The sequence below is a fragment of the Onychostoma macrolepis genome, chromosome 17 (assembly GCF_012432095.1).
Source record: "Onychostoma macrolepis isolate SWU-2019 chromosome 17, ASM1243209v1, whole genome shotgun sequence".
Classification (NCBI taxonomy): Eukaryota; Metazoa; Chordata; class Actinopteri; order Cypriniformes; family Cyprinidae; genus Onychostoma; species Onychostoma macrolepis.
In genome coordinates this window covers 14,915,799-14,942,041 of record NC_081171.1, presented here as the reverse complement: position 1 = coordinate 14,942,041, position 26,243 = coordinate 14,915,799, and the positions used below count along the sequence as shown (strand labels likewise).

Sequence of the window (26,243 nt, the reverse complement as noted above, 5' to 3'; positions counted from 1 at the left end):
TTCATTCCACACAGAACCCCAATATAGAACAACAGGCTATTTAGGCTATATATCTATGTACTCTTGGTTGGCTTGAAAGGGGTGTTTGGTTAGGCTAGTTCTTCATTTATTGAATGAGGAGTTTGTTATCCTTCAGTGACTTGTGTTCTAAATAGCTACTGAACGTAAACAATTTAAGCACGTTATAAATGCCATTCCAAAAAGTTTTATAAATCTATTTATAAATCTATACAAAACTTTTGTTTACATGCCAGATGGATCATGTGAACTCTCATCACTTCTCTTTAATGGTAACGACCTCAAAGCTTCCCAACAAACGTATTCGTTCTTGGTTGTCTATAGACTGGGCTTGCTTCTGTGTAGATATAAATTCTATTCTTTGCATCAGCTGGGCATGGCTGGGTATGATATGACAGCTGTTATACCCTACCCTGCTTAATTGTTTGTTTAATTAAGTAAATAATTACTTAATTCATTTCAAAATAAATATTTTAAAAACTAATACAAAAAGGAACGAATACAATTGGGTATAATAGGCCTATAACGTTCACGCAAGAAACTGTCATTATGACTGACAACCGGAGAACAGAGATATTAAAATACATACTCTCCTGAGTTTTATAATGTAGTCTTGTATTTTATTAAAATCGATTAGAATTTGTATCTCAAAATATGCGCTCGTGCGCGGCGCAAGCTGCGGAATGCGTAGGAATGTGAGATTTTAAGAAAAGTAAAAACTTGCCATTTTGGTTGTTTCTCACCAAACCCATATGATATACCCTCAGAACGCTTGGAATATACACCACAAGTTATTTTACGACAGATTTGCACCCGCTTCAAAAAGAAAGGGGAAAAAAAGAGAGCATTCTCTGCCATTAAATGGGCAAGTGCGAGCGGGATATGTTTGTGTGTGTGTGTGTGTGTGTGTGTTTGTGTTTGTTTCGAAAAAAGAAGGTAGCTATAGCCTTTAGAACAGGTGAGTTGCCCTAGTTCACACAGTTCCAATACACTGCGATGGGTTAAATCAATAAGCAGACACACGGGACTACAGTCCAGCACAGACCAGTACTGCAGTGCACAGGAAATATGCAGCAGTCATTTTAAAGCAGTTTATTTAATTAATATTGAGTATTAATTTATGTTCACTTGTATTTTTGTTTTCCTCAACAGGGGAAATAACTAATACTCTATTGTTTTTTTTTTTTGTGTACATTCAAAATAACTACAAAATGTCATGCCTTTGAAAAATAAAGAAAACAACAGCATGCAACACTTTTGGCGCGTCTTGGTCTCTCTGAACATCTTTCTGTCGCACGCCACCACACGAACCAATCCACAGTGATACTTGACTCGCCTACTTTTAAAAGTCTACATTTAGATTATTTGGCCTTAAATGCATCATATAAGTCACTTTGGAAAAAAATCACTGTATGTATCATGATAAAAAAAAAGTGCCTTTACAGTCTGAAAAATATGGTAGGCTATGGCAAATTATTTCGCGGATCACTTTAAGAACCACTGGTATATACAGAAAAAAGTCTTGTCTAGAGACTGCCTCGGCACGAGTTGTGTCGAGCTATTCATTAGTCTGCTTGTTTGATGATAAAAGGAGTAAATGTAGTTGCAATAAAACGGTTATAAATCCCTACAGCTGCAGCAGCGGAGGACTACTATTCTGCAGCGCGGAACTGCAGAAGTAGGCCTACTGATGACTGCACGGTTGATCTTTGGCTGACCAATCAGCAGAAAGGGGCGTTTAATTCCCCCCCCCACGTGTAGACATCGAATATTTAAGCTGTTTATTAATTTTTCTATGCCTGAACGAAAAACGAAAAATTAAGCTGAATTCTCGTTTTCTCCTTTGTTTGAACAAATGAAAAAACGAAAATAGGCGCCATTTTCTCGTTTTTCTACTATCAATATTAAATCAAAAAACGAATGATCAGATGATATACGGACCCAAAACCAGTCTTAAGTGTCAATTTTTCAAAATTGAGATTTATACATCATCTGAAAGCTGAATAAATAAGCTTTCCATTGATGTATGTTAGGATTGAACAATATTTGGCCGAGATACAACTATTTGAAGATCTGGAATCTGAGGGTGCAAAAAAATCTAAATATTGAGAAAATCGCCTTTAAATTTGTCCAAATGAAGTTCTTAGCAATGCATATTACTAATCAAAAATTAGGTTTTGATACATTTACGGTAAGAAATTTACAAATTATCTTCTTGGAACGTGATCTTTACTTAATATCCTAATGATTTTTGGCATAAAAGAAAAATTGACAATTTTGACCCATACAATATATTTTTGGCTATTGCTACAAATATACCCCAGCGACTTAAGACTGATTTTGTGGTCCATGGTCACAAATGTCATTGTACAATCTAAAAAAAATATCAAACTAAACAATAAAAAAATAAAAAAATAAATAAAGCACACACATAAGCAAAATATTTAATAAGAGGTTTGCTATGGGTGCATATTAAAATTCCGGCAGATACCAATAAGCAAATATTATAGGTGATAACCGATAAATTGCCGATGTAAATTATACACTAGGCTATTTTATCTAATTAATACAAACTCAAAATAATTTTCCTAAAGATTTTTTTTTAAGTGAACATCAGATGTCAGCAAATAGGCAATGCTATCAATATCCAATATCGACTAATGCTGATAAATTAAACATTACTTAAATAATTTTATCTAGCCTACTTTTATTTTGTTATTGACTCCAATGTAAATCATGAAATTTTAAGTGACCGGACTCTTGGGGCCGCTGTATTGTAGTAGTAGGCTATATAATGCCAAGTTTTTGCAGTCTCTCTTTGAGGGAGAAAAAAAAGGTAGCCACAGTGTGATATATGGACAAATGAAAGCAGCTTAAACTATGTAAACAGTGTAATCTTTGGGCCGGATTTGTAATGCCCTGCGATGGGTGACTGATTGCAGTGCAGTGTGTACCTGCGCTCGCCATGTGTTTGCTGATGACCCATGGAAACAGCTTGACTTCAGCTCTTATCTTGTGTACGTGTAGAGCAGATGCAACATACTTGGAAGAGCGAGTTAAGTTAATTGACTGAATTATTAATTATTGTTTTAAGCATGCATGTCTATTGAAGATACCTCAGGGTGAGAATAATGGTGCTTAGTATATTGAAATAACATGATGTCAAAACTAAAGGTTTGCGGGATATTTTTACTATATACACAAATATCTAGTTTTCAGCAGGAATTTAAAACTCTGTGGTAATAATAAAAGTTAGAGTGCATAACTATATTATGTCGCCAAAAATCTCTGAAACGAACTTTAAGGAAGTTGCACACACCAGACAACACTGCTCACGCGATGTTAATTGCAAACATTTTTGGGTAGTGCGTCGATAAAGCACAACAAGTAACTATTATATAGAATATCATTTTATTACATAAGTACAAATGACAAATATGTCACAAAAATGTTAGTGTTTTCTTTAAGTCTTTTAGAAAATTGACTTGAGGCCAACTGCTAATGGTGTCAAATTAGTTTGTATGGCGAGACTGCATCTCGCCTACATTGAAATGTTTCACAAGTAAGGATAAGTTAAAATATCCTTTAAAAGCTGACATTTCTGCAAAGATGCAGAATAGTAGCCAAATGAAGAACGGCCCATTCCGTGGCTTTGTAAAATTCCAATTAATCAATCAAACTAGATGATGCAAGACTGGCAGCGGTGACCATCATCAGTTTTGTTCTGTGGTTTTGTTTGAACTAGATTGAGGCAGAGGACAATAGAGTCCTTTCTGTAAGTCTCCACTCTCCTCCAGTTGTTTGTGAAAGCTGAGCAGGACATTTAAACGTGTTCTTGTTATATAACGATGCCATCTGAAAAAGAGTGCAAACTGCCAAACGCAAGAACCACAAAATTTCCCTCTGGAACAAGCTGTATCAGGGACCATGAACTCACAAACGAGGCCAAAAAAAGTGTAGAAAAAGTATGGCAATATCTGTTATTTCATTTCGAACATATCTAAAACATAAAGTGGCTGTCTCACAAAAAGAAATAAATAGAAATAATAAAGAAAGAAAGAAAACACTTTTGCGCTTTACAGGTAACTTGATTCCCGCTGAGGCATATTGCACTGGCTGGTTGACTGGAAAACCCATGAGGGAAACTCTATCATGAGATCCCTTAGAGGAAGGAATCCCTTAAAAAGAACAAATGTCCCCTTTCTTTTATTGACGCATTTCTGTTACAAAACAGGTGTGCGTGTGTGTGTGTGTCGGGGTGGAGGGATGAAACATACCCTTTTCTGAAGGAAGTTGCTTTTGAAAAGGAAGAATTGCAGAAATCACCAAGGTATGACTCATCTTGATTATGCTGTTCCAGTAATATACATGTAAATTAAATGCTAAATAATTCATTACACAAAACAACTTTATTTCAAAATAAAAAGTGAATTGGTTAATAATGTCTGATAATTAGATTAGAATAGGTTAATTGACTTAAATTCATCAACCAAATGAATCACAACAACTCTGATGTTCTGGTATCTGCTCAAATCTATTTGCAATTGAGTGAGTGTTAAGGATGTATTTGAAGGGAATCTGATTAAATATTTAAATGTGGCTGATAAGACATCATCTGTAAACCACATCAGCTCTCTCTGTGGCCCTTGATTTGCATGTGTACAGCACGAGTGCTAATCATGTAATGATTTTCTACTATTCTACATTATGTCACACAGAGAAAGTCAATGAGAAATGCAGTGCATGTGTATGTGTGTGTGTTTAATTAAAGGTGAGTACTGACCGAGAATGGAGTGTGTGAACTGTGTTGTGAATGTGGCACGCCTTGGGGGCCAGGCTAGACCTGAAAAACCAGCTACCGCTTTCAGTCCAGAGAGCTCTGATATTGCATGTCGTGTCTATCTCTCTGCCAAGGGCTGAAACCATCCCTCGCTTTCAACTTCTTCAGTTGATAATCACGCCTGAAGTGGACATCCAGTCATTTCACCTGTTCAGACTCATTTCAGACGGGTTTCCATTGTGTTTGTAAATCCCAGCTCTGCTAGCGGCAGCGTGTGTGTGAGGGAAGGAGCGTGGACTATGCTCGCTTCAGTCAACTGAAGGAGGGGGAGTGGAGGAATTGATACTGTGGAGAGAGAACTCCACGACGGGGAACTGATCGTACAGGTAAGCCAATATGCAACCAAACTTTATTTTATTATCACTTTGCACCTTCAATTTTGTGTGTGATTTGTCACCTGTCATCTTAGGACCCCTGAGGGTCCCTGGCTGCATGCCTCCAGGTGTGTATTTTTAAAGCGAGTTGAATAAGTAGCTATTATTCAACTCATGGTCTCTGTTGTAGAGCCAAACTGGTGCAAACCACGCTGTAAAAAATGATTGGTTCCACTTTATATTAGGTGGCCTTAACTACTATGTACTTAAATTTAAATTAATCATTTGGTACAATGCACTTATTGTGTACATACATGTTTTTACATTGTACTTATATTAAAAAAATAGCTATATGTAATTACATCTGTAATTATTTTTTGTACTTACATTTATAATTACACTGTTGACCCATCCCTTACACCTTAACCCACCCTTAAATCTACCCAGACCACCAAACCTGTCCCTAACCTTACCCGTATCCCACCTCAATAGCAGCAAATGTGTTTTGCAATACAGTAGGAACACAAAAAGTACATTGTACTTATTCGTTGGTGTAAGTACATAGTAGTTAAAGCCACCTAATATAAAGTGTGACCAAATGATTTTTCGAAGTTGTAAAGAAAATATTATGTTTTACAATAAAATACTATTTCATCAATGTTATTTGCAGTTAAATAACATTGATTATTTGTGAAATTATTTGTGAAATTTACTAGCAATTTCTGAATGAAAATTGTTTCTACATGTTTTTTTAAGTACATTCACCTGAAGTAAACAAACTCATCTCATTAGGCTTGGATTGTGTTTTTTGTCAGAAACACTGTAAAAAGTGATCTTGAGGTGAAATTCATATCCGATCAGACCCTTAAAAGTGACTTTTTCCAAGTCTCTAAATGAAGATACCACATGAAACACCTGAGATTTTAGTCCTGATACTATGAGAAACAATAAGCAGTATATGATGTTATGATTTGTAATATTTGATGGCAAGCCTCGATGTTAGCTTCCTTCCGCTTCCTTTGTGTTTCTGACTAATGTCTGATCATATGATGAAGATACTGATCTAATAAGTTCCTGGTAGGAACTATCGCAGAATAGTTTTTCCCTTTATTGAGAGGACCCAAGAGGATGTTCTGTTTTGTACTTTCCTTTTCACTTGCTTTTGATGTGATTTTAGACTGACATTGCACACAAAGCTCTGGCAGGGCAGTGAATGTGTATTGTGTTCTGGCATTCAGGAACAATACAGGAGGTTCCTGTAAACAGTCAGGTTGATTTCTTTTAGTTTAAGTTGAAATTTTCGATGGTGTATTTTGAAGTTGTTGTTTTTATTTTTAGCAAGTGTGTAAGAAGTGGGAGACACATTTAAGATTGCGGCTTCAGACGGACACATACCTGTAACAGAACGTGATGAATGGGCCATTGTTTGAGTCAGGGGAACTGAGGACTGATCTGGTGTGTATAGAAAGGCTGTAGTCAGGGCTGTGACGTGCACTGGAGGCCAGACATACGTGAGCGCACCTGTGATCTAATCATTTTTTCTCTGGTTAAATATTTGCCCATGTTCTTAACCCAAATCGATCAGATTTATATTCTACTGTGTGTGTGTGTGTGTGTGTGTGTGTGTGTGTAATTTATTGTTTCACCAAATTGACCGACAGTGACACACATACGTTTATGAATTTGACCTATGGTTTATCTCATTTAGTTAAAAATAGAATGGTGGATTTACATTACATTAGACGGGTGGTTAAGTTTTAGTCAGAAGCAATCATGACAGCTTATTTAAAATGATTGAATGAATAAATATATAATTATAAGCCAATTGTTAGAAATGGATGAAGTAGAAACTTAACAGAAATTTTGCAACAAGTTATAACCACACCTTTATTTTGCTGGCAACAAGTGATTAAAAAGTACTTCGAGGGAAGGTAGAGAGATTGAGAAATTGTGAAAGATCACAATGAGTGCTTTCTAGAGTTGCGGCTTTCTCTATAGTATTTTTGTCTTTTTGACATCTTTCATGAAGAGGTATTCAGATTTATACATGCAGAGGCCTAAATACTTTTTTTAATTTTATTAATATGCTATTAATATGATAATATGGTGTGCAGTGAGATGTTTATATTAATAAGAGCCAAACAAGTTTTTGATGAATATAAGTTTATTTTAGCATTTATTTATTTGAAATTTTATAAACCAATACTTAACACAAGCTTTTTCACACTGTGGCATTTATTACTTTTTTCTTCTTCTTTTTTTTTTTTTTTTTTTAAATAAGCTTGTTTAATTTTTATGTTAATTAAAAACAATTAATATATATATATATATATATATATATATATATATATATATACTGTAAAAAGTGATAAGTTAAAAAAATTGAGGAAACCTGTTGCCTTAAAATTTTTAAGTAAATGATAATTAAAAAATTAAGTTAAGTGAATTGTCAAGTTCACTTAACTTTTTTATTATTATTATTTACTTAATAATTTTAAGGCAACGGGTTTCTCAATTTTTAAGTTAAGTCAACTTATCACTTTTATTGTGTGTGTATATATATATACATATATATATATATATATATATATATATATATATATATTTTTTTTTTTTTTTTTTTCTTCAGCCAAGAATTAAACTGTTGAGTTGAAGTTAGCTGAATTGTGGCTCTGGCAGGATTCAAGGTTTGTCTTGTTCTGTCCCAGCTGCTCTGTTCATCTGTTCAGTTTAAAGTGGCTGTAAATTAAATCAAGTGGCACAGGCTGACACTTGAACCCTCAGAGTGTATTATGGTCTGTTTTATGGTGGTGTGAAACTGAGCTCCATACTGATGTCCTGTGATTCACCTTGTAGCTCAGGCAACAGAATTTACAACTATTTGCTGTTCTTTAGTGGTACAGGCGCTGTATTTTTCTTTCCATCAGCGCTGATTGCTTCTGTCAGAAATACTCATAAGAGCCAGCCTCGGACATTATGGCCTTTCTGGAACTCGTGCTGAAAAATAAATAATTGCAGATTATTATGGTCTAAATTTTGTCTCAAAAGTAAAGTTTTCTATTCTTGTGTCAGATCTAGATTATTCTGTTTACTTCTGCTTCCTTGAGGTGATAAATAATAGATGGACATCTGTTGATAATAACATGTCATATAGCAAATATGGAACACCTGCTCATGGATTGTTAGGCACAAAAAAATGTTTTAAGAATTTCCTATATTAAAATTCTGACTGAAGCCAAAAAAAGTATTATATTAACACTCTTTAAAATCATTCATCTAAATGTAAAAGTAGAGGAAATGAAAACAAATTAAATATCAAATATCACCTGATATCATTAAATCTCTAATTTTCCGTAATCTTAATCGGACCAGGCAAATGAGCTCAACATTTTGGGTTGTAATTCACTCCAAAATCCATCACAGTTTCACAAAATCTGACAACTGGTAAACATATTTTTCACAGATTTGCTCTTTCAGCCTGAGAAGATCTTGTTCTTCTTGTCTTCTGCTGCTGTGAAGCCCACGCTGTCAGAATGGGTAATAGCTGTTATGAAACTGAAGGTTTTGCATGTTTTGTAGTTGCCGGTCTATTTGAATATAATCAGCAGGTGAAGAATAGACTTCACCTTGCTTAAAAGTCTGTCAGCACGTAGGAGTGAGCAAGTCTGCAGGACTTACACTGTATGAATCCATTTGGTTGAGTGATTTGGGGGGAAATGGATGGATTCATGTGTGTGCTGGGTTGTTAAGCTTTTTATAGCCAATGCCATTTTGTTTTGAAGCAGCTCTGATTGTATCGTCGAGGATACTCCACAGTCAATTAAATCTAAAGCCAACAGCAGCTGTATAATTTTGAGGCTGCGGTTAGCCGCTGCAGTTCGGTACGTCAGTGATGCACCATGGCTGAGAGTTCACCGAGTACAAAAATTTCTCCTGGATTGAACCATGCCTCTAATTCATCCCCAGAAAAACGCTGGACAGACTGTGCTGTGTTTTGACTGTGCTGAAATTATGACAGATAAGCGATTAAAAAAGGGAAGTTGATGGGTGTGAGATTTATTGGTGACAGATATATGGGAGAATTATATAGGCCTACTCTTCTCAGGCTTTCTTTAACCGATTGACTTAAACGCATAATCACTCTGTCAAGTAACTAATGTAGCCTACATAAATAGGGACCTGACATAGAATGAAATCTTTAAATTGGTGCCAGATAAACCATGTAGAATTAGCAGAACAGCTCAAAAGCCATAAAACAATACAACCGTTTTGGGATTACAATACACAACTGTGTCTCTTAACTAATTAGTAGTTCGGTAAACATAATGAATCATGTATTCAATGTGGTTACATTCCCCAAAACAGCCATTTGGCCTAATTAACATCTTGTTTTGTACAAGGCAAATAGCTATTTCAAAATCATTTGATCTAAAGGCACAGCACAAAAGGAAGAAAACATTATGAAATGTTATTGAGTAAAGCCATAATATTAAGTCACTCCTTTTTTATGAATTTTAAATTAAAGGGATAGTTCACCCCCCAAAAAAAAAAATCTGTTATTAATTACTCACCCTCATGTCGTTCCAAACTTGTAAGACCTTCGTTCATCTTCAGAACACAAATTAAGATATTTTTGATGAAATCCGAGAGCTCTCTGACCATAATTATTTGAAGCTATGCCAGAATACCTAGCCTACTACAAAATGGAGCCAGAGTGACGCAGAGGAGAAGAATTGTTGAATGAAGTCTTATTGTTGTTGTCTTGCGCACAAAAAATATTCTTGTACACTCTAAAAAATCTTGGGTTAAAAACAACCCAACTTGGGTTATTTGGCAACCCGGCGCTGGGTTAATATTGGACAGAACACATGCTGTGTTATTAGCTGAAAGTTACTGAAAGGTGCCGTGACTAACTCCATAACCTGCCCATAAACAAACAGAACTGAGATCAGAGAACATATTTTAACATCAAATTAATTTAAACTCAGTATTCCCTGCTGAAAAAAAACAATAGAACCCTGCCCAAAACACAATAGAAAATGTAATGGTTTTAATGGTTATAATGGGAATTGTATTGATTTTAATGGAAACTATAATGGTGTCTGGTATGTGATGGATTCTATTGGTGGGATGTTAAATCCCATTGGAAAAATGCCCAAAACACACTACAAAAAGGAATTTTGTAATGGTTTTACTGGAAAAAGCTAATGGTTTATAATGGTATTTTAATGGAAACCATTGGAATTTCTGTGATGGTTTCTAGTGGGCTTCTATTGTTTTTTTTTAGCAGGGTTATAACGAATAAAATCCATTTATGTTAAGCAAGGCAAAAGGCGTTTCCATCATGCGAAACGACCGCTGCTGACGCAGCTGACTGACATGTCATCCTTATATTGGGTTGGGTAAAATAATAAAATCGGCGGTGCTGAGAACTGCTCCGTCCTGTAGATTACGCAAAAAGCCTGCGTTCTGACTGTAACTCAGCAGCTGGGTTATTTCTTTGGAGACAGGCTTAAAACAAAAGTTTTGTAAAACAAGTACACTTCCATAATGTACTTAAAGTATGAACTAAAATGCACTTTTAACATACTATCTTTGTATTTAAAAAATGTATTTAGTTACCACTTGTAGTACACTTGAACCCATCTTTCATACACTAGTACACTCAAGTGTACTGCAAGTGGTAACTAAATACATTTTTTAAATACAAAGATAGTATGTTAAAAGTACATTTTAGTTCATATTCATGGTGTCTCAAAATAGCACAGTTGAGTACACTTAGATGATCTTAAGTTGACCTTAAGAAGCACTAAAGGATCATTTTTAGTATATTAAGTACAAAATTAGTGAGCGAAAATAGAGCACTTTAAGTACATTATGGAAGTGCATTTGTTTTTCACCTGGGATAACCCAGCGGCTGGGTAGGAAAAAAACCCAACATTATAAACGATCCAGCAACTTAGTTACAGAAAAACTACCCAGCATCTGGGTAAAAAAATATTTAAAAATAACCCAATAAAATGACTCAACAAGCTGAACCTAGCATTTGGGGAAAAAAATAAATAACCCAGCATTTTTTAGAATGTAGCTTCATAAAAATGACGGTCAGAGAGCTCTCGGATTTAATCAAAAATATCTTAATTTGTGTTCCAAGGATGAACGAAGGTTTTACGGGTTTGGAACAACATGAGAGTGAGTAATAACAGAATTTTCATTTTTAGGTGAACTATCCCTTTCAAATCTGTAAACCAAAGTGGTATTGTATGTTTAAACTATTTTCCTTGTTTTTTTTTCTTTTCAGGACAAATCTAAAGATGCAAAGGGCTGCTACAACATCCGTGACCCAGTCCACAACCACACAGAACACCACAGTCGTCACCAAGTCTAGAGAACAAATCCTCACGCAGAGTACGTTTCAGATCAGCGCTTCATGCAGATAAAGTCTGAAACCCTGTTTACTGAGACACCACACGTCGAAAGTAATTCTAATCAGTGATTCTGTCTACACTGGATGAAGGACAAATGGATTCGGAAAGCTTATTTTGACATTTTGTCCAGTGTTGACAGTCTCAAGCTGACACTGTGTGAGAGTGAGAAAACCAGAAACATGAGCATTACTTCCTGGAACTTGTTCTACAGCATATTTTAAATAATTCACATTCAATTTTGTATGGCGTATTCTACTATCGTTTTCCACATTTTCTAATCAAATTAACTTCTTTAAATTTGTCTTTTTTGATGTTTTACTATGTTAGATTTCTTCATATAGAATTTTGCTTACAAATATTTTTTTCTTGCAGTTTTGGCTTTATTCATGTTTATGTTTTCACTGAATGATTAATAGGGAATGTGTGGTTTTCCCAACCCCTAATATGTCTAATAAAACATTCAATATTTGTCGTGTTCACAGGCTCAGGAGCCATGATAGCTGTAATCGTCATTGGTATAATCATCATTCTCACATTTTTGCTGATAATCCTCAAGACATACAACAGGTATGGCAACATTTTGATGTGAACCATAATGAATGAGTTACATACCATGAGGTTAATACCTTGTCTGTCTCCTCACAACAGCAGAACAATTTTAGACAGACCTTGTAATGAGGCCTAAAAATAGATAAAGACCTATTCATTTCAACCAGGCTCATACTACATTCTCCAAATCTAATAGAGCACAAGAACACCTAAAAATGTTCTCAGGGCTGAAAGGAACATGTTTTCAAAGACTTCATAGCTGTTTCATTATGAGAACTGAGTTGATTTATGTTGTTTATCATTTAAAGGATGCACGAGTATTAAAACCAGGCAGATCATTTTTTCTATGTTATGGCCAGTAAATAAACAAATGGCCAATGGTCTACAGTGTAAAAAAAAGATTTTTCAAAGTTGTAAATACAGATTATTGGAGCATGTTTTACAAGTACGTTTAATTCAATGTTACTTGTCATTTCTTTGTGAATATTTGTGAAATTTACTTGTAATTTCTGAGTGAAAATCACAATATTGTTTTAAAAGCTGCAATTTCAAATATGCATCAAAACATTATAAAGTACAGTATGAAAAATCAATATGTATTTTTCAGATTTGCTAATTACTTAAATGAGTGTTTTGCAATGCAATTAATTTTTTTTCCCCATAGAGTAGATGAGCATGAACAATTGAATATCCAATAGCTATACCACTAAATTCTGTTAATCAATATGCTACCAAAATTTTTTATTTATCAATCCATTTTTACAATTATTTATTTGACAGGAGGACTCATACGAAACGGATGCTGGCTGTAGGCTCCAGCAAACCACGAAAGAAGGTGTCCTCAACTACCACAAACACAAACCTGGCCATGAGCAACGTGGGTGCGAACTCAGTCTCTGGAAGCTTTGTGCAGATTAATGCATCCTCAGAGAACGGGTACCGCATCCCTCGGGTCGACCTGGCAAATGTGGATCGGAGTAATGGGGAGCATTTAAGCACCAACAGCAGCTCAACTATTGTGACGATACATGACATGCCATCAGTAGATAACACATAGAAGACATTGGACTCACACGTGCAAAGATATTAACATACCAACATGAACAAAGAACCAGTGGAAGAGGCCCGGTCATGCCTGAGCACCCGCCATTAACCGAACATTCACTGCCCGTTTGGGATTTTATGGAACTTTGATATAAGTCCACTTTAAAAAACCTGTATATGATATTGAAGTACCCGAGGAACAATTCAAACAAGTGTCCTATCACTTGACATGATTATAGTTTTATTTTTAGCACTGGATTTGGTGATGAAATGTAGGTTAAAACGTATTTTACTGCCTTGAGCTGAAAACTGTTGGTGGGAGCCAGAATTCAGTTAGAGATGTCCGTCAATTTAACTTGTGTATTACCTTGACATTTGCACTCTAATAGTGAGGTACATCAGAAAAGATTGTTCAAACAATATACTCTATATATATTTTACATTTATGCATTTGACAGACGCTGATTCATTAAAAGTATAGATTTTGTTTATACAGTCCCTGGGGCTCAAACCTATGCCCTTGACATTCCTAGTGATTTTAGAGGTCCAGCCTAAAATGCTATTGGGTGAGCTGGGAACAGACTCTGAGGTGTTACATTGTGAGCTGGTGTTAATTACATCTTTAGATGTCCAGGCATTTCCTGCATGAAACAACCACAATGCACTAGTAAATGCTCTTTTTAAAGGAGTCAGTTGAAAAGATTTCATTCTCACTGAACTTGCTTGAGAGTTGAGGTTTGAATCAGACTCAGTCAGTGAATCTTTCAGAAATACTACAGAGTTTGAAGCTGATTACATCACTGAATAATGAATCATTTATCAGTCAAAAGTAAAATAAACCAGGAACCAGTGTTTTTTTTTTTTTTTAAACAGTTTTATTCTAATAAATATTATTCTAAAAGATTTTCAAATATATATAAAATAAAATATAGGTCAAGATAAGATGAACTGTAATGTTGACTCATTACAATGAACTGTTTTGACCCGATGACTCCATTGTAATCACATTGACCGGCACATATACAATTAGAATCACTACAATGACCATCAAATGAGAACTACTAAACTACTTTTGTAATTTGTCAACCAAAAAAAGTGATTTGATTTCCAAAGATGGCTTAATTGTAGGAGCCAATGTCTATCATTTGTCAATTCTTAGTCTGAAACTTTGTTTAAAATAATGCAAAAAACATCTACTTTCCTCTCAAGCAATCCAGACATCTCCAGAAGTAACCTCAAGAAAATTTATTCACAATCTGCAACAAAACTAAAGTATTGCATAAGAATACAAGAAAAAGAAAGAAGAAAAATACAGCAGCGCTTGATTATATAAACATGTAGAAACATTTTTTTCTGTGAACACAGTTATACCAAGCTCTCTGGCTAATGTTCTAGTGCAACATCTCAACAAAAACACTCAGGCACAAGAAACTTTTTCTCGAGGAGATCAACTCACATTTTGCATGAGAAAAGACATTTACAGCTAGAAAGAAAAGATGCAAGAACACATACTTGAGTACTACTCCAAGGCAACCATGTCGAGAAGATCAGTCTTTTCAATGCAACAGTGTCTTTATTAGACCTATGATAGTGTCTTGTCTTATTGTTTAATATCAAGTGCAAAAGTGAATTCAAAGTAATGGATACTGAATGTAAATGATTATTAAAAGCTTCCTGAACAGAGCTGCGAATGGCGTACATGGTTTCATCATTCTGAGTTTGGAACTGTCTGTCTTGGATCTACAGAGTCCATCTATTGCTGAAGAATATGGTTAAATGAAAGAATAATTTTTTTATTATTTGTAGTTTTCTGGAAAGGAATAACTTCGAGACCGAAGAGAGTACATATAAGGCATTGACCTGTTAAACACTCAGTTTGTTTGAAAGAAAAACAAGACATAACACTATAAATTAAGTACAAATATAAGCAGATTTTACCTGAGAAGGAAAAGGCGCCACAACATAAGTATGGCACACGTCACATACACACACACAACATGATGGCCTTTGAAGTTAGCAGAATACTGAGAAACCAATTTAAAAGTCTTCTCTAAGTTTTGGACACTGGTTAGACTGCTGTGGTCAGATATTTTTAAGTGCTCAGTTAAGTGCAGTAATTCTGTGGGACTTAAGACAGTTGGGCCGTACTGGCTTGGTTTCACGCTGGTAAGTGCTCATAACATCGAAAAATTGTGCCAGTTAGTTTCACCTGATCTGAAGTTTCATTCATTAAGAAGATATTTTTCTTCTTCATCAGCCAATTTTTAACGTACACTCAAAAAAATAGTTTCAGCAACAGCAGAAAATTACAGAATAGAAAAATAAATATGTTCGCCTTTCACTGAAGAGCAAATGAAAATGAGAAATATAATATTTTTGGACACATTTCATGATGCAAGAACTCCACGCTGAATCACGTCCGAACCGTAACGTCTAGTCATTGGGCTTCGAAGTCTTTGGGCGTGACACCTCTTGCCCTGTTCTGACTGGCCAAGATCAGACTCTTCCACATGGCTTTGGTTCTCACTTCCTGTCCGCAGCCGGGTCCTAATTTGTGGGGAGGAGTTAAAAGTTTTTAAGGAAGAATTTTGGTCCGCCTCGTCATTTCCGTCCTGCCCATCTTTCCCCGCTGATGTTCTTTCACTCCGTTTAGGGATTCTGAAACTGCCCCAGTTTTTCAGATGCCGCCCATTTGGCACTATTTTTCTCTGATGTTGGCTTGCGTTTGTCTTCCTCAGCGATCCGTTATATGTGTTCGAGGCAGTGACTACAGAACTAGCAGTGGTTCTGCTGTGAGACAGCAGTAATCTGTCGTCCATGTTGTCATGCTCCGTCTCGTTCTTCACCGTGTCCTCCATAGACTTCGACTGTCTCAGTTTGTCTTTTATAGACACCTGTTCCCACAGCTTGCTCCTCCTCCTCCTGTCCTCCAGGGGGCGCTCGCTTTCCTCATCTCTTCTGTGAGACTCACCTCCCCTCAGCCTGCCCTCCGACCGTTTCGCTGTAGCTGATGCCGCACTCTTACAAGCTCCAGATCCAGAATCGACAACCCCAGAACTGGGCACACCGTCCATGACCAGGCTTTCCAGTCTGGGCATCTTTGCAGGCTTGTCTGCTTCGATATGCTTTGAGACTCTGTAAGCGTTGCTCCCTTTCTCGTGATTTTGAACAGTGGTGCTCAGGGCGCTGTTCTGGCCACAGTGACCCTTCAGAGGCTGGGGGGATGTAGGTACAGGAGGTGCCATCCGAAAGTAAAACATAGCCTCCTCTAAACGTCTAGTAGAAGATATACCTGACCAGGAGAGAACAGCAGTTAAAAAAAAGATAAAAACAGACTAGACGGATCAAATATTCATCAAGTGAGTGCAATAAGCTTCATACTAACCAGCGACGCGTCCCTGCTCGAGCAGCCTGACGTGGTGATGAAAGATCTGCTCCTGCACTCGGCACAAGGTTCGTTTAATTCTCTCCCGACGGCTGACCATGTACGTCAAATTACGCACCTGAACACACATATATGTAGGTGAGACACACTAAATCAAAAACAAACAAACAAACAAAAAAACCCAATAATCAACCTCATTCATTCATCTCGAGAACACAAGTGAACATACTCCTAATATTTTCTCATCCTTCTTGACAAGGCGAAAACCCAATGGGGCTTGTTCTTGCATTACAAGCACACACAACTGAGCTTTCGTTTACCATATTTGATTTGCTCTATGCATGTACAATGTTAATATATGAACAAAGGCCTAAATGAAATCTGTTCATCATTTAAATCATCTTTAAATATTATGAGAAAATATTAAAAATACCTTCATTTGTGCACTGAAGATGAACAGGTTAAAACCATATGAGGATTAATAAATAATTTTCATTTTTGGCCAAACGTCAGTTTCAACACATGGAAGACATGCTCTTATCAGCAGTGGCAACACAGCACATAATAATCTAGAGGCTTAACTACTCTGTAAAAATTGTTTATTATTTGTCTACAACTTTCTGTTTGCAGAGGGAATAGTGTTCAGGTTACCAGTCTAAAATTCTTGTAGCTGGAATTCACAGATAATTTCCATCTGGTATCTTGTTACCATAAAATAATTTAAATTCCTCCACTAGGGGCGTCTTCACTCATAGCCTGTTATTTGAAAAAAAGGGTGTATTTTTGTGTGTTATCTATTTGGGGTTGGCCTAGAAACATATTTTATGGTAATGGTAAAGATACAGGTGTTGTAATGACTGTGGCGTGACAAAGCAACACAGAAATGATGACAAATGTTAGTGATGACACCTTGAAAAAACAGATTACACCTGCAATATTGAATAAAAAAGGACATAGAATCCAATATCTGAATACTGGGCCATGGTTATTTTCATACTTAACCACAAAAACCCACACTGAACTATGTGCAAATCACTAACTGTTGAAATCATGAAGAAAAGGCAGAGGGATCCTGCTGTCTAACAGTCCTGAGCTGTGATTGGCTGGTGCTGTCTTCCCTTATATTGATTCAAGCGGTAATGTGAGGTAATGTGGCTACAGAAGGGTTTTGCAAAACTTACCCTCTCTAGATCCTGTCGTAAATGCGTGAAGAGACGGAGTCGCCGCAAAAGCACTTCCTGTTCCCGCCGGGCAAGGCTGTCCTCTTCCTCTTTCTTCGGCATGATGAGCGGCTGGTTAAAATTCACCTTTCTTTTCAATTTCCAGTATTGTAACAGGAAGTCCACAGTTTCCAGGGGCAACTGCAGGTGCTCTGCAACTTCATCAGCAGCGACGAAGCGATAGAACTCGTCCTCCAGCTGCTGAACTCGAAGTTTGCGCTCGCTGAGTCTGGTCTCTTCAGGGTTTTGTGCAAGTCTGGGCTGTGAAGAGGATGAGATGTCCACTCCCCTATTTCTCCCTCTCTCTTCGCTGGTCTGGACCTTCACTGGCCTGTCATCATCTCCCTCTTCCTCATTCCAGTCCATGCCTGAGTGCTTGGGACAAAAAGACTTAAACTTGACTTCATCCGCCTCTGTGAGGATTGTGTTCATCTTCAACCCACACTGCAGACCGCAAGTCACATGGAACGCCACACGGCAACTTTTGGCAGAACACTAGGGGGATGTAGAAAGAGGATCTCAGGATTAAAGCACTGAACATAGGGAAAATGTGAAGTGAAGCTTTTTTCTGATTATTAATAAAATTCTACATTTAAACAAAGTAGCATGGATGCAGCATCTTGCAAAAAAAAAAAGAAGTTCAGTCATCGAAGCCACTAAAGAATGAACAATGTTAGTATTTTTACCTAAAAACTATTTTTGTTAACTGATACAAATCTACAATAAAATATAAATATTGTATACTTGGCAGCTAACTGAAATAAACTGAACTAAAATTACTAAAACTAAAAATGCAAGAGTAAATCAAAGCTCAATAGAACTTTAAGAAACAAAACCTAATTAAAATGACTAGCAAAAACAAAAATATTAAAACTTAAATTAAAATAACACTAAAAATGTATGGAATAAATAAAAATATATGGAAACTCAAAATATGAACTACATTTATAAAAACACTGAATAAATAACACTGCTTTTGCAGTCAGCAATTATTAATTTATTCCACAAGTGAAAGTGTTCAATAGCTGAGGGCGATTACTGAAATAAACGGAAGTCATGTGATCTCAACTTGCTGGCCCCCATGAGGTGACTCACTCCATAGAAAACTGAACCGCTTTTATCAGAATACTGATATAACCTCAACCTATGTGAATGTACATTATTTCAAACATTTTTCAGAAATACTATTCTTTTTGTATATGTAACTTTTTCATTAAGAGACAAAGTGCTTTAACTTTGAATTACTGATGCCATCAAATAATATTATTTTATTCTCCAGAGCTTAAATTGAGGTTTAAAATGCACTTTGGACCCTTTGAAAGATTTTGAATATCTGTATGAATATCATAATAAAACAATGATAAACATCAGCGCTGTGTACCTGAATACAAGCTCCCGTTTTCTCTTTACACAGGCAGCATATTAGAGCCCATCTGTTGCTGGGTATATGAGACACATTAGTGATAGGCTCCATCTTCTCAGGGTTACCAATGCTTACCTAGAGATAAAGAGCACACAACAAAGCTTACATACTACTCTTAACAAAATCTCTTTATAAGTCTTAATTTGTGCATGCATCCTTACTTCTGGTATCCAGAGGGCGCAGCTGACATGGACCCACTTGGTGCCACTTCGAGTGGGTTTCATAGCCCCGCCTTTTTTAGGACACAGATGGCATTTGGGAAAGATGCCCAGTGCACAGGTACGACAAAGCCAGCTGCCCTCAGGAACCTTCAGTATACCGTAACACGCCTGTGGGGAGATACATTGTTATATCATTTATATGAGCTCACGCATGCATTCAGAGACTCACAAACACACACACACACCTGATGCACACAGATGTTGCACTTGTCACAGAACACCATTTCGTTGCCGTCCTCGCCATCAGGGGACTGACAGACGTCACACACCACGTCCTCATCGTACTCGATGCCAAGCCCCTCTTCCGTTTCCATAGCGTGGCTCATGTTGTCATAGCAACGGCGCTCAAACTCCTCCATTACCCGCTCCATTGTCAGCTCATCCAGAAGTTGCATGCCTACAAGCAAATCAGTTAGCATCACATGACATTTGTTTCAACCGTGTGAAAGAGTGCATAATGGGTAAAATAAAAACTCCAGACTAGGGCTGTCACGATTTGTCGATTTTAGCCGACTAAGCGATTTTTAAAAATCGTCGACTTCATTTTGCTCACATTGACTAACCGGCAAAATACTGGAAGTGATGCATTTCACGGACGAGAATCCATAAAACACATTATTAGACTATTTTCCAAGCCTTCATGATATATTAAACCCATTTAAAAATCATAATTAAGCATAATTGTGAATTCACGAACGCTACGACTTAAATTATTATACGCGATGCAGTTCTAATAGAGTATATGCGCTTTAATTATTTACGTGCGTGCATCACACAGCGGCTCCGTTCACAGTAGTTCCACAGAAACTTATTTACATGTGTGGAGCGTCTCAAACTCCCATCTCTGCATGTTGTTGTGAGTTTGGGTTTATTATAACGTTCATCTGGGAACGCAACGTGCACCATTTCATCAGATTTGTAAGGTAAATCATTTATAAATCTACGCAAACATAGGAGAATACATTGCGGTTTCAAAATAAAAGCTCAAACCCTCACTCTGAGTTTACACGTTTTGATGTCCACATATAAATTTAATTACAGTGGCTATAGCATTTCTGTCCTAAAGAAATGGCCAAATATTAAATGGTGCTTTGTCAATATTAAACAAGAATTCGATTGCACAGTCATGTGTAAAAACAATCATCAGGCCGTTGGAGCCCCCTGCAGGCTTTTGTTGTAATGTACATTAGCTCTATTGTTTATAATACATTATGTATTTTAACATTTTTGTTCAATAAAACTAGAGATGTTCCGATACCCTTTTTCCTTTCCCTTCCCGATACCGATTCCGATACCTAGGCTCAGGGTATTGGCCGATACCAAGTACTGATCCGATATCTGGGTGTGCATCTGGTTATACAGCTGTATGTACTACTAGCCCTGTATGAATTGATACAATTATTTTATGGTGTGCTTCACCATATATATATAGATAGTCTGGCAAGTAAACAAAAAAATATAATATATAATGTTTGCAAAATGGCACAGCTTTTTAAATATCTAAAATTACACTCAATCAGTCAAGCATTATAAATATATTATGATAATCAAGTATTATTTAATTACAGAACTTTAGTAATTAGAATTAAAACTTGGTAACCATGTATGAATGCATGTTAGTCATTTTAACTGAACTTAGGACTGGTGGTGGTGCTTTTTTGGTCATTCAGTGTTTCTGTTAAAAATGGGGGAAACTATCAATAATACTGATAAGATAATAATCATACAATGAGTTCTACCAAGAACAATATAAAACGCACTAAGGATTAACGAGCTGCTGGATTCATGAATATTAATCACGTTGTGTGCGTTCGCTCGAACTGATTTGCTGAAATCAAAACAGGGACGATAATAGGTGAGCGCCAGCCAACGAGGTCGTTTGCGCATTAGCTCCACCTACTACCGGAGAACCCAGCAGTTCTTAAAAGCTGAAAAATTCCAAAAGAAACTGTTGTTTTGACAGGAAAATACAACAAAGAATATCATTTACATGTAACGTGTCAATTCTGCATGGTATGTAAGACTCTCTCGCTCTCTCTTTGCATGCGAGAAATAAGCAAAGCGACGGTGAGTCATGAGCCTTCACACCGAGTTTATGGTGCGTCAAATTCAGGTGCGCTGCGCATCCATTCAGATGAACTGAAAAATAGCACAGATCGCTCGACGGAGAGTGAAACTCTGAAGCGCTCAATCAGAGTGTTCAGCGAGTGAAAATATATCTGTGCTAAACTTATACATAGCCTCCAACTCACACACTGGCGAGTAAAATCTGAGCATTTATTAGCCAGTGGCTAATATTATACATTATTTTGTCACCCAGGGTGAAGATTTAGTTGCATATGCGAGTGATTTACTGGTAATGTGCTTGCACGTTTGTATTTCTAAATAGTGGTTGCTTGTGGCAACACAGCACTACTTCCTGTGTTTGCATTCTGAGCAGTGAAGAAGAATTGATTTCCGATTTGCAGTGTTAAGCAAAGCTAGCGGGCATAACTATAGGTCTTGTTTAAGAAAATGGTATCGGATCGGTACATGGGCTCAAGTACTCGCCGATACTGATGCCAGAATTTTTTGTATCAGTTGAATTTCCGATACTAGTATTGGAATCGGAACAACCCTAAATAAAACCATATGATTTCTTGCTTTTGGTACTTTATTTGAACTAGTTATTATTGCCTCATTGCTATTACATATGTATTTTAAGTCATTTTAAAGGCTATTGTTCACTTACATCTATTTTTATTACCACAAAAAAAATAATAATTATAATTATAGGGCCGTATGAAATCCGTTTTATTTCCAAATTCAGTTTTTTCCATTTTCATTTTTCTATACTGTTTTAATGGTTAAATTTAATTTTTATTAATCAAAAAGCCTGTCTAATTAATTGAGTTTTACAGTTTTCTCTTTACCAAATTCTGTTTTCCATTTTTCCATTATTTTCTGGATTCCATTTTAATGGTTCCATTAAATTTTAATAACCAAAAGCATCTCCAATTAATTTATTTTATTTAAAAAAACAAAACAAAAAAAACAAGAACTTTCTTTCTTTATTTTTTCAGAAATACTGCACATTTATATTTTTTCTCCTAAATAAATTCTGGTAAGTACTCCTTTAAAAAGTGTTTTTTGATTATAATTTTTTTATTAGTAGACTAGAACACGTGGATATGTTGTCATTCTTACACTATAATACTGAACTTTGATTTCAGTGATTTGGACTATGAGATGGACACTTGCTTCTTGCACTCTATGTTGCACTTTACTTTTGCTTTAAAAAAAGGATTTCATAAAATCAGTTTTGATATCGTGGCGAGTCGCCACAAATAAATAAACGTATGTGAAACACATCCCACAGCACAACAACCTGAGCCCAACTTTATTACTCATCACTTTAACTTTAACTGCGTTTGTAGCAGGCGCCACTAACCAGACCGATAAACAAACACAGACCGAAAGTTAACTTCGGTCCAGGCGCGTGAGCACGATGAAACCGTCTATAGTTTAATAAAATATTCTTAAGTAAAATTGTTGATTTTTTGTGGGAAATTAATAGTTGAGATTAATCGATTAATTAGTCAATAGATTAAACGAAATAAAAATAGTCGTTAGTGGCAGCCCTACTCCAGACTCACCCATCTTGCTGAACTCCTCGTTAGCGATCTGAAGCCAAGCCACGTCCTCCTCATTCAGGTCATAACGACACATGCCATCAGCCAGCGTCTGAATACCCACGTACCCCAGCATCGATGACTCAGATGAGCGAATCAGCTTCTTCGGCCTGATGAACAGAGGAGTGGGGCATTTCTCAGCTACAGTGCTGCAGGAAAAAAGAAAACAGGAATGAATCAAGTGCAACCATTTAAAAAGAATAGTCTGACAAAAAAAAAAGCCTCATACACTGTACACTGCGGTATGGAGTCAGGACTAACAGGGACTTGAACCCCTTTCTCCCACTCCTGCCGCCAGGGATCGGCCAGCTCATAATAATCCTCTGGATTCAGCTGGTATGAATCATGCAGCTTCATAGCAGTGATCAGGTCTGTCCTGAACACCTGGAGGAGATAGAAAAGAGGGGATGTGACAATCAGAATATGCATGAAAATATTTGCGACAAATATATACAGCATTCTCATCTCTGTCTGTTAGGGTCGTATGTGAGGCAGTATTGAGTGTGAGGCAGTTCTGTGTACCTCTGAGGGTCTTTTTCCATTCTGTTTCCTGTGCTTGGAGTTGGAGTGCTGAGACCAAGACGTGGAGTTACCTCAAAGAGACAGAAAAACATGCATGTAATGTCTTGTGCTGAAGATTCTGAGAAAGAGGGATAATTCGTGTTTTTAGCAGCAACAGTAGTCATATTAGCTTGAAAAAATGGCACTATTAGTTTTGCATAGGGAGAGGGCTTGTTTTGCTGCTATTAAGGGCTGAATATTAAAAGCAGCATAACAGGAATTGTGAGCGCCTTTTCTCCTCTATTGTATTGAGTGAAACGGCATCTAGAATGAAAAAAAAAGTTTAACTGTCTAAAGTTTTTTAATTACTGTGATTTCATGTGTGTGACAGATTATTGTCCCGCCTTTGCACACAGCATCAGAAAAATTATGTTGTTTCAAGAACGAGAGGAGGTTTTTGATCAAATATTACAAGGGCACATGAATAAGAAAAATAATGATTTGGACGCATAATTTATAATAAACATTGCAATATTCCAAAATAGTAATACTATAGTCCATTTTCATTTCATGGTGACTTTAGTAATGTGCAACTTCAGTATTACCAGAAGGTAAATATAGACGACTCGAGGCAAGTTGGTACTAGAAAGTGTTTGTCTACTTACTTCCATTATCCGAGTCCTCACTGGTGCTCGGGACACGGCTTCGCTTCATCGTCAACTGCCGTGGCCTTCAAGTGATGCAGAAATCTGCAGAGGTTTATCAAACATTAGCAGAACATTCCTGAAAACTGATCCTGCAGAGATGCCTGCTGAGAGCGCTTTCCCGCAGCCAGCCACAACTTGACAGATGCTCAGACTTTACAAGCCTAACGTACTTAAATGCTACGTTAAGGTACTTTATATTACACTGTACATAATTCAATTTGAGCTTAATATGCAGAATCAATTTATAAGTAATTCGTACGCCGATTCCTCCAAAAAGTGGCGCTAGCCAACAGCTGCTGTTTGGTTGAGCACCGCAACGTAACAACGGTGCAACCAATCCCGTGGATTTGAGGCGGGACTCTGTTGAATCGACCAATGGCAGACTGAAATGTTCGTGAAACGTACAAACTTCACCTTTAAGTAGGTTATTTTGCTCTAGATACTAAATATGTGTCACGTGTACACACCATTAATATTCAATTAAAATATATACAATTAAAAATCGATTTTTAAACTATCCAATCCATCGTGCCGCAAAATAGCAAGCTGTCAAATTTCTGAGCAATGCACACATGCCTGAAAAGTCATAAAACCTATGAACAAACAATTCTTGTATAATGCACTTAGCAGTTTTAAGCTTAATTAATATTTTTGATCACATATCGAATATTTAACACGGGTAAAGTGGGTAAAGTTTTTATTTAAGGAACAACAGAAATACAAACCACACGAGTTTGCATTTCTTAAATATTAGTATTTATGTGACTAAATAAGAAAAGCAAACTCAATTTATATATATATATATATATATATATATATATATATTACAGACACAACTTCAAAATCTCACAACTATCCGCTAATTTCAACTGCATTACAATAAAAAACAAACCGATAATTCTGCCCAAACACGTCTCACTCCATGTAAACAACAGCTCTCCATGTGACGCTACTGACAGACCACGCCCCTTGACGTCACACAGCTGTCCATTTCAATGCCAGTTCGAAATTGAAAACAAAACTATTATTATTTTTCCCACTGAATCCAAATTAATTTCACAGTGTTTTAATACAAAACCTCCGCTGCACTCTCGTATGTTTAAACACCAACTTTAAGTACCAAGAACATACAAGTATGTTGCTACATTCGTCGATCGGAAAACTAATTTTATCGCAATTAAACGTATATATATTGCAGATTTAACTTCTAACGCAAACCCCAAAGAAAAATGTAATATTTTCCACCGTTATTTTCCCAACATCATGGCAGAGCTGAATCCGGACCAACCCAGACCGTGGCACGAGGAAAAATTTCTAACACCCCTCTGAACCATAACCAAAATTCATATATATATACAATAAAACTGCAAGACATGGTCATGCGTTTGATGCCGTTTGCTGGTTCAACACCAGAACTTTTAGGTAAAATAAGATAAACCGCAGAGTCAGGCCAGGACGCGCGCGCCTAACTTGCGATATGACGCTTGGACACACATGCGCGCGCACAGCCAGCAGCTTAGGCGATTGAAAGTAACTACCAAATATCACAGCAAACCACGCCAGGAGCTTATAGAAATTACTACAGAGGCCAACTGCATGTAAACATTTATTTAGGGCAGCGTCTGCTGCTGCTCAACTTAATCTTTTGGCGCCATTTTAATGACGTGCTACATCTGCATGAAGAGCTCGCGGAAATCCTAGAAAACACTTGTACGACCCTGCCTGTTAAACACGTATGCTACAGCACAGCAAGAAAATGTAGTGTACCTACATTACAAGGTCTTGCTGATCCTGCGCTGGCGTTTCTATGTGGCGCTTGCTCAGAGTTTGAGTCCTCTCCTCTCCTCTCCTCTCCTCTCCTCCACCCCACACACACACAAACACATGCAGGTTACGTATGCGCTGCTGTACTCCGCGTCCGC

At 36.8% G+C, this 26,243-nt stretch overlaps 2 protein-coding genes across 8 annotated transcripts; one reads left to right on the top strand and one right to left on the bottom strand.

Annotated features, from left to right (window-relative positions):
* The first annotated feature begins 2,781 nt into the window (after positions 1–2,781).
* Positions 2,782–14,876, top strand: ncmap (non-compact myelin associated protein). 6 transcript variants are annotated; one of them, XM_058748586.1, is made up of 6 exons: positions 2,782–3,035; positions 4,253–4,348; positions 5,055–5,184; positions 11,474–11,580; positions 12,083–12,167; positions 12,930–14,876. In XM_058748586.1, exons 4-6 carry the CDS (start codon positions 11,487–11,489, stop codon positions 13,204–13,206), a joined length of 456 nt encoding a protein of 151 aa, XP_058604569.1. In that variant the 5' UTR covers positions 2,782–3,035; positions 4,253–4,348; positions 5,055–5,184; positions 11,474–11,486; the 3' UTR covers positions 13,207–14,876. The 6 variants fall into 6 exon arrangements, with proteins under 6 accessions (XP_058604569.1, XP_058604570.1, XP_058604568.1 ...); XM_058748587.1 differs by having other exon boundaries at positions 4,933–5,184; XM_058748585.1 differs by having other exon boundaries at positions 2,782–3,078.
* Positions 14,424–26,235, bottom strand: jade1 (jade family PHD finger 1). Of its 2 annotated transcripts, none has more exons than XM_058748576.1 (11): positions 26,093–26,235; positions 24,280–24,363; positions 23,636–23,706; positions 23,343–23,497; positions 23,078–23,262; positions 19,628–19,839; positions 19,383–19,550; positions 19,180–19,296; positions 17,760–18,293; positions 16,579–16,696; positions 14,424–16,485 (listed from the first exon to the last, which is right to left on the bottom strand). In XM_058748576.1, the coding sequence occupies exons 2-11, from the start codon at positions 24,326–24,328 to the stop codon at positions 15,581–15,583; spliced, it is 2,514 nt and encodes an 837-aa protein (XP_058604559.1). In that variant the 5' UTR covers positions 24,329–24,363; positions 26,093–26,235; the 3' UTR covers positions 14,424–15,580. The 2 variants fall into 2 exon arrangements, with proteins under 2 accessions (XP_058604559.1, XP_058604560.1); XM_058748577.1 differs by lacking the exon at positions 26,093–26,235 and adding an exon at positions 25,214–25,261.
* Between the last annotated feature and the right edge of the window lie 8 nt (positions 26,236–26,243).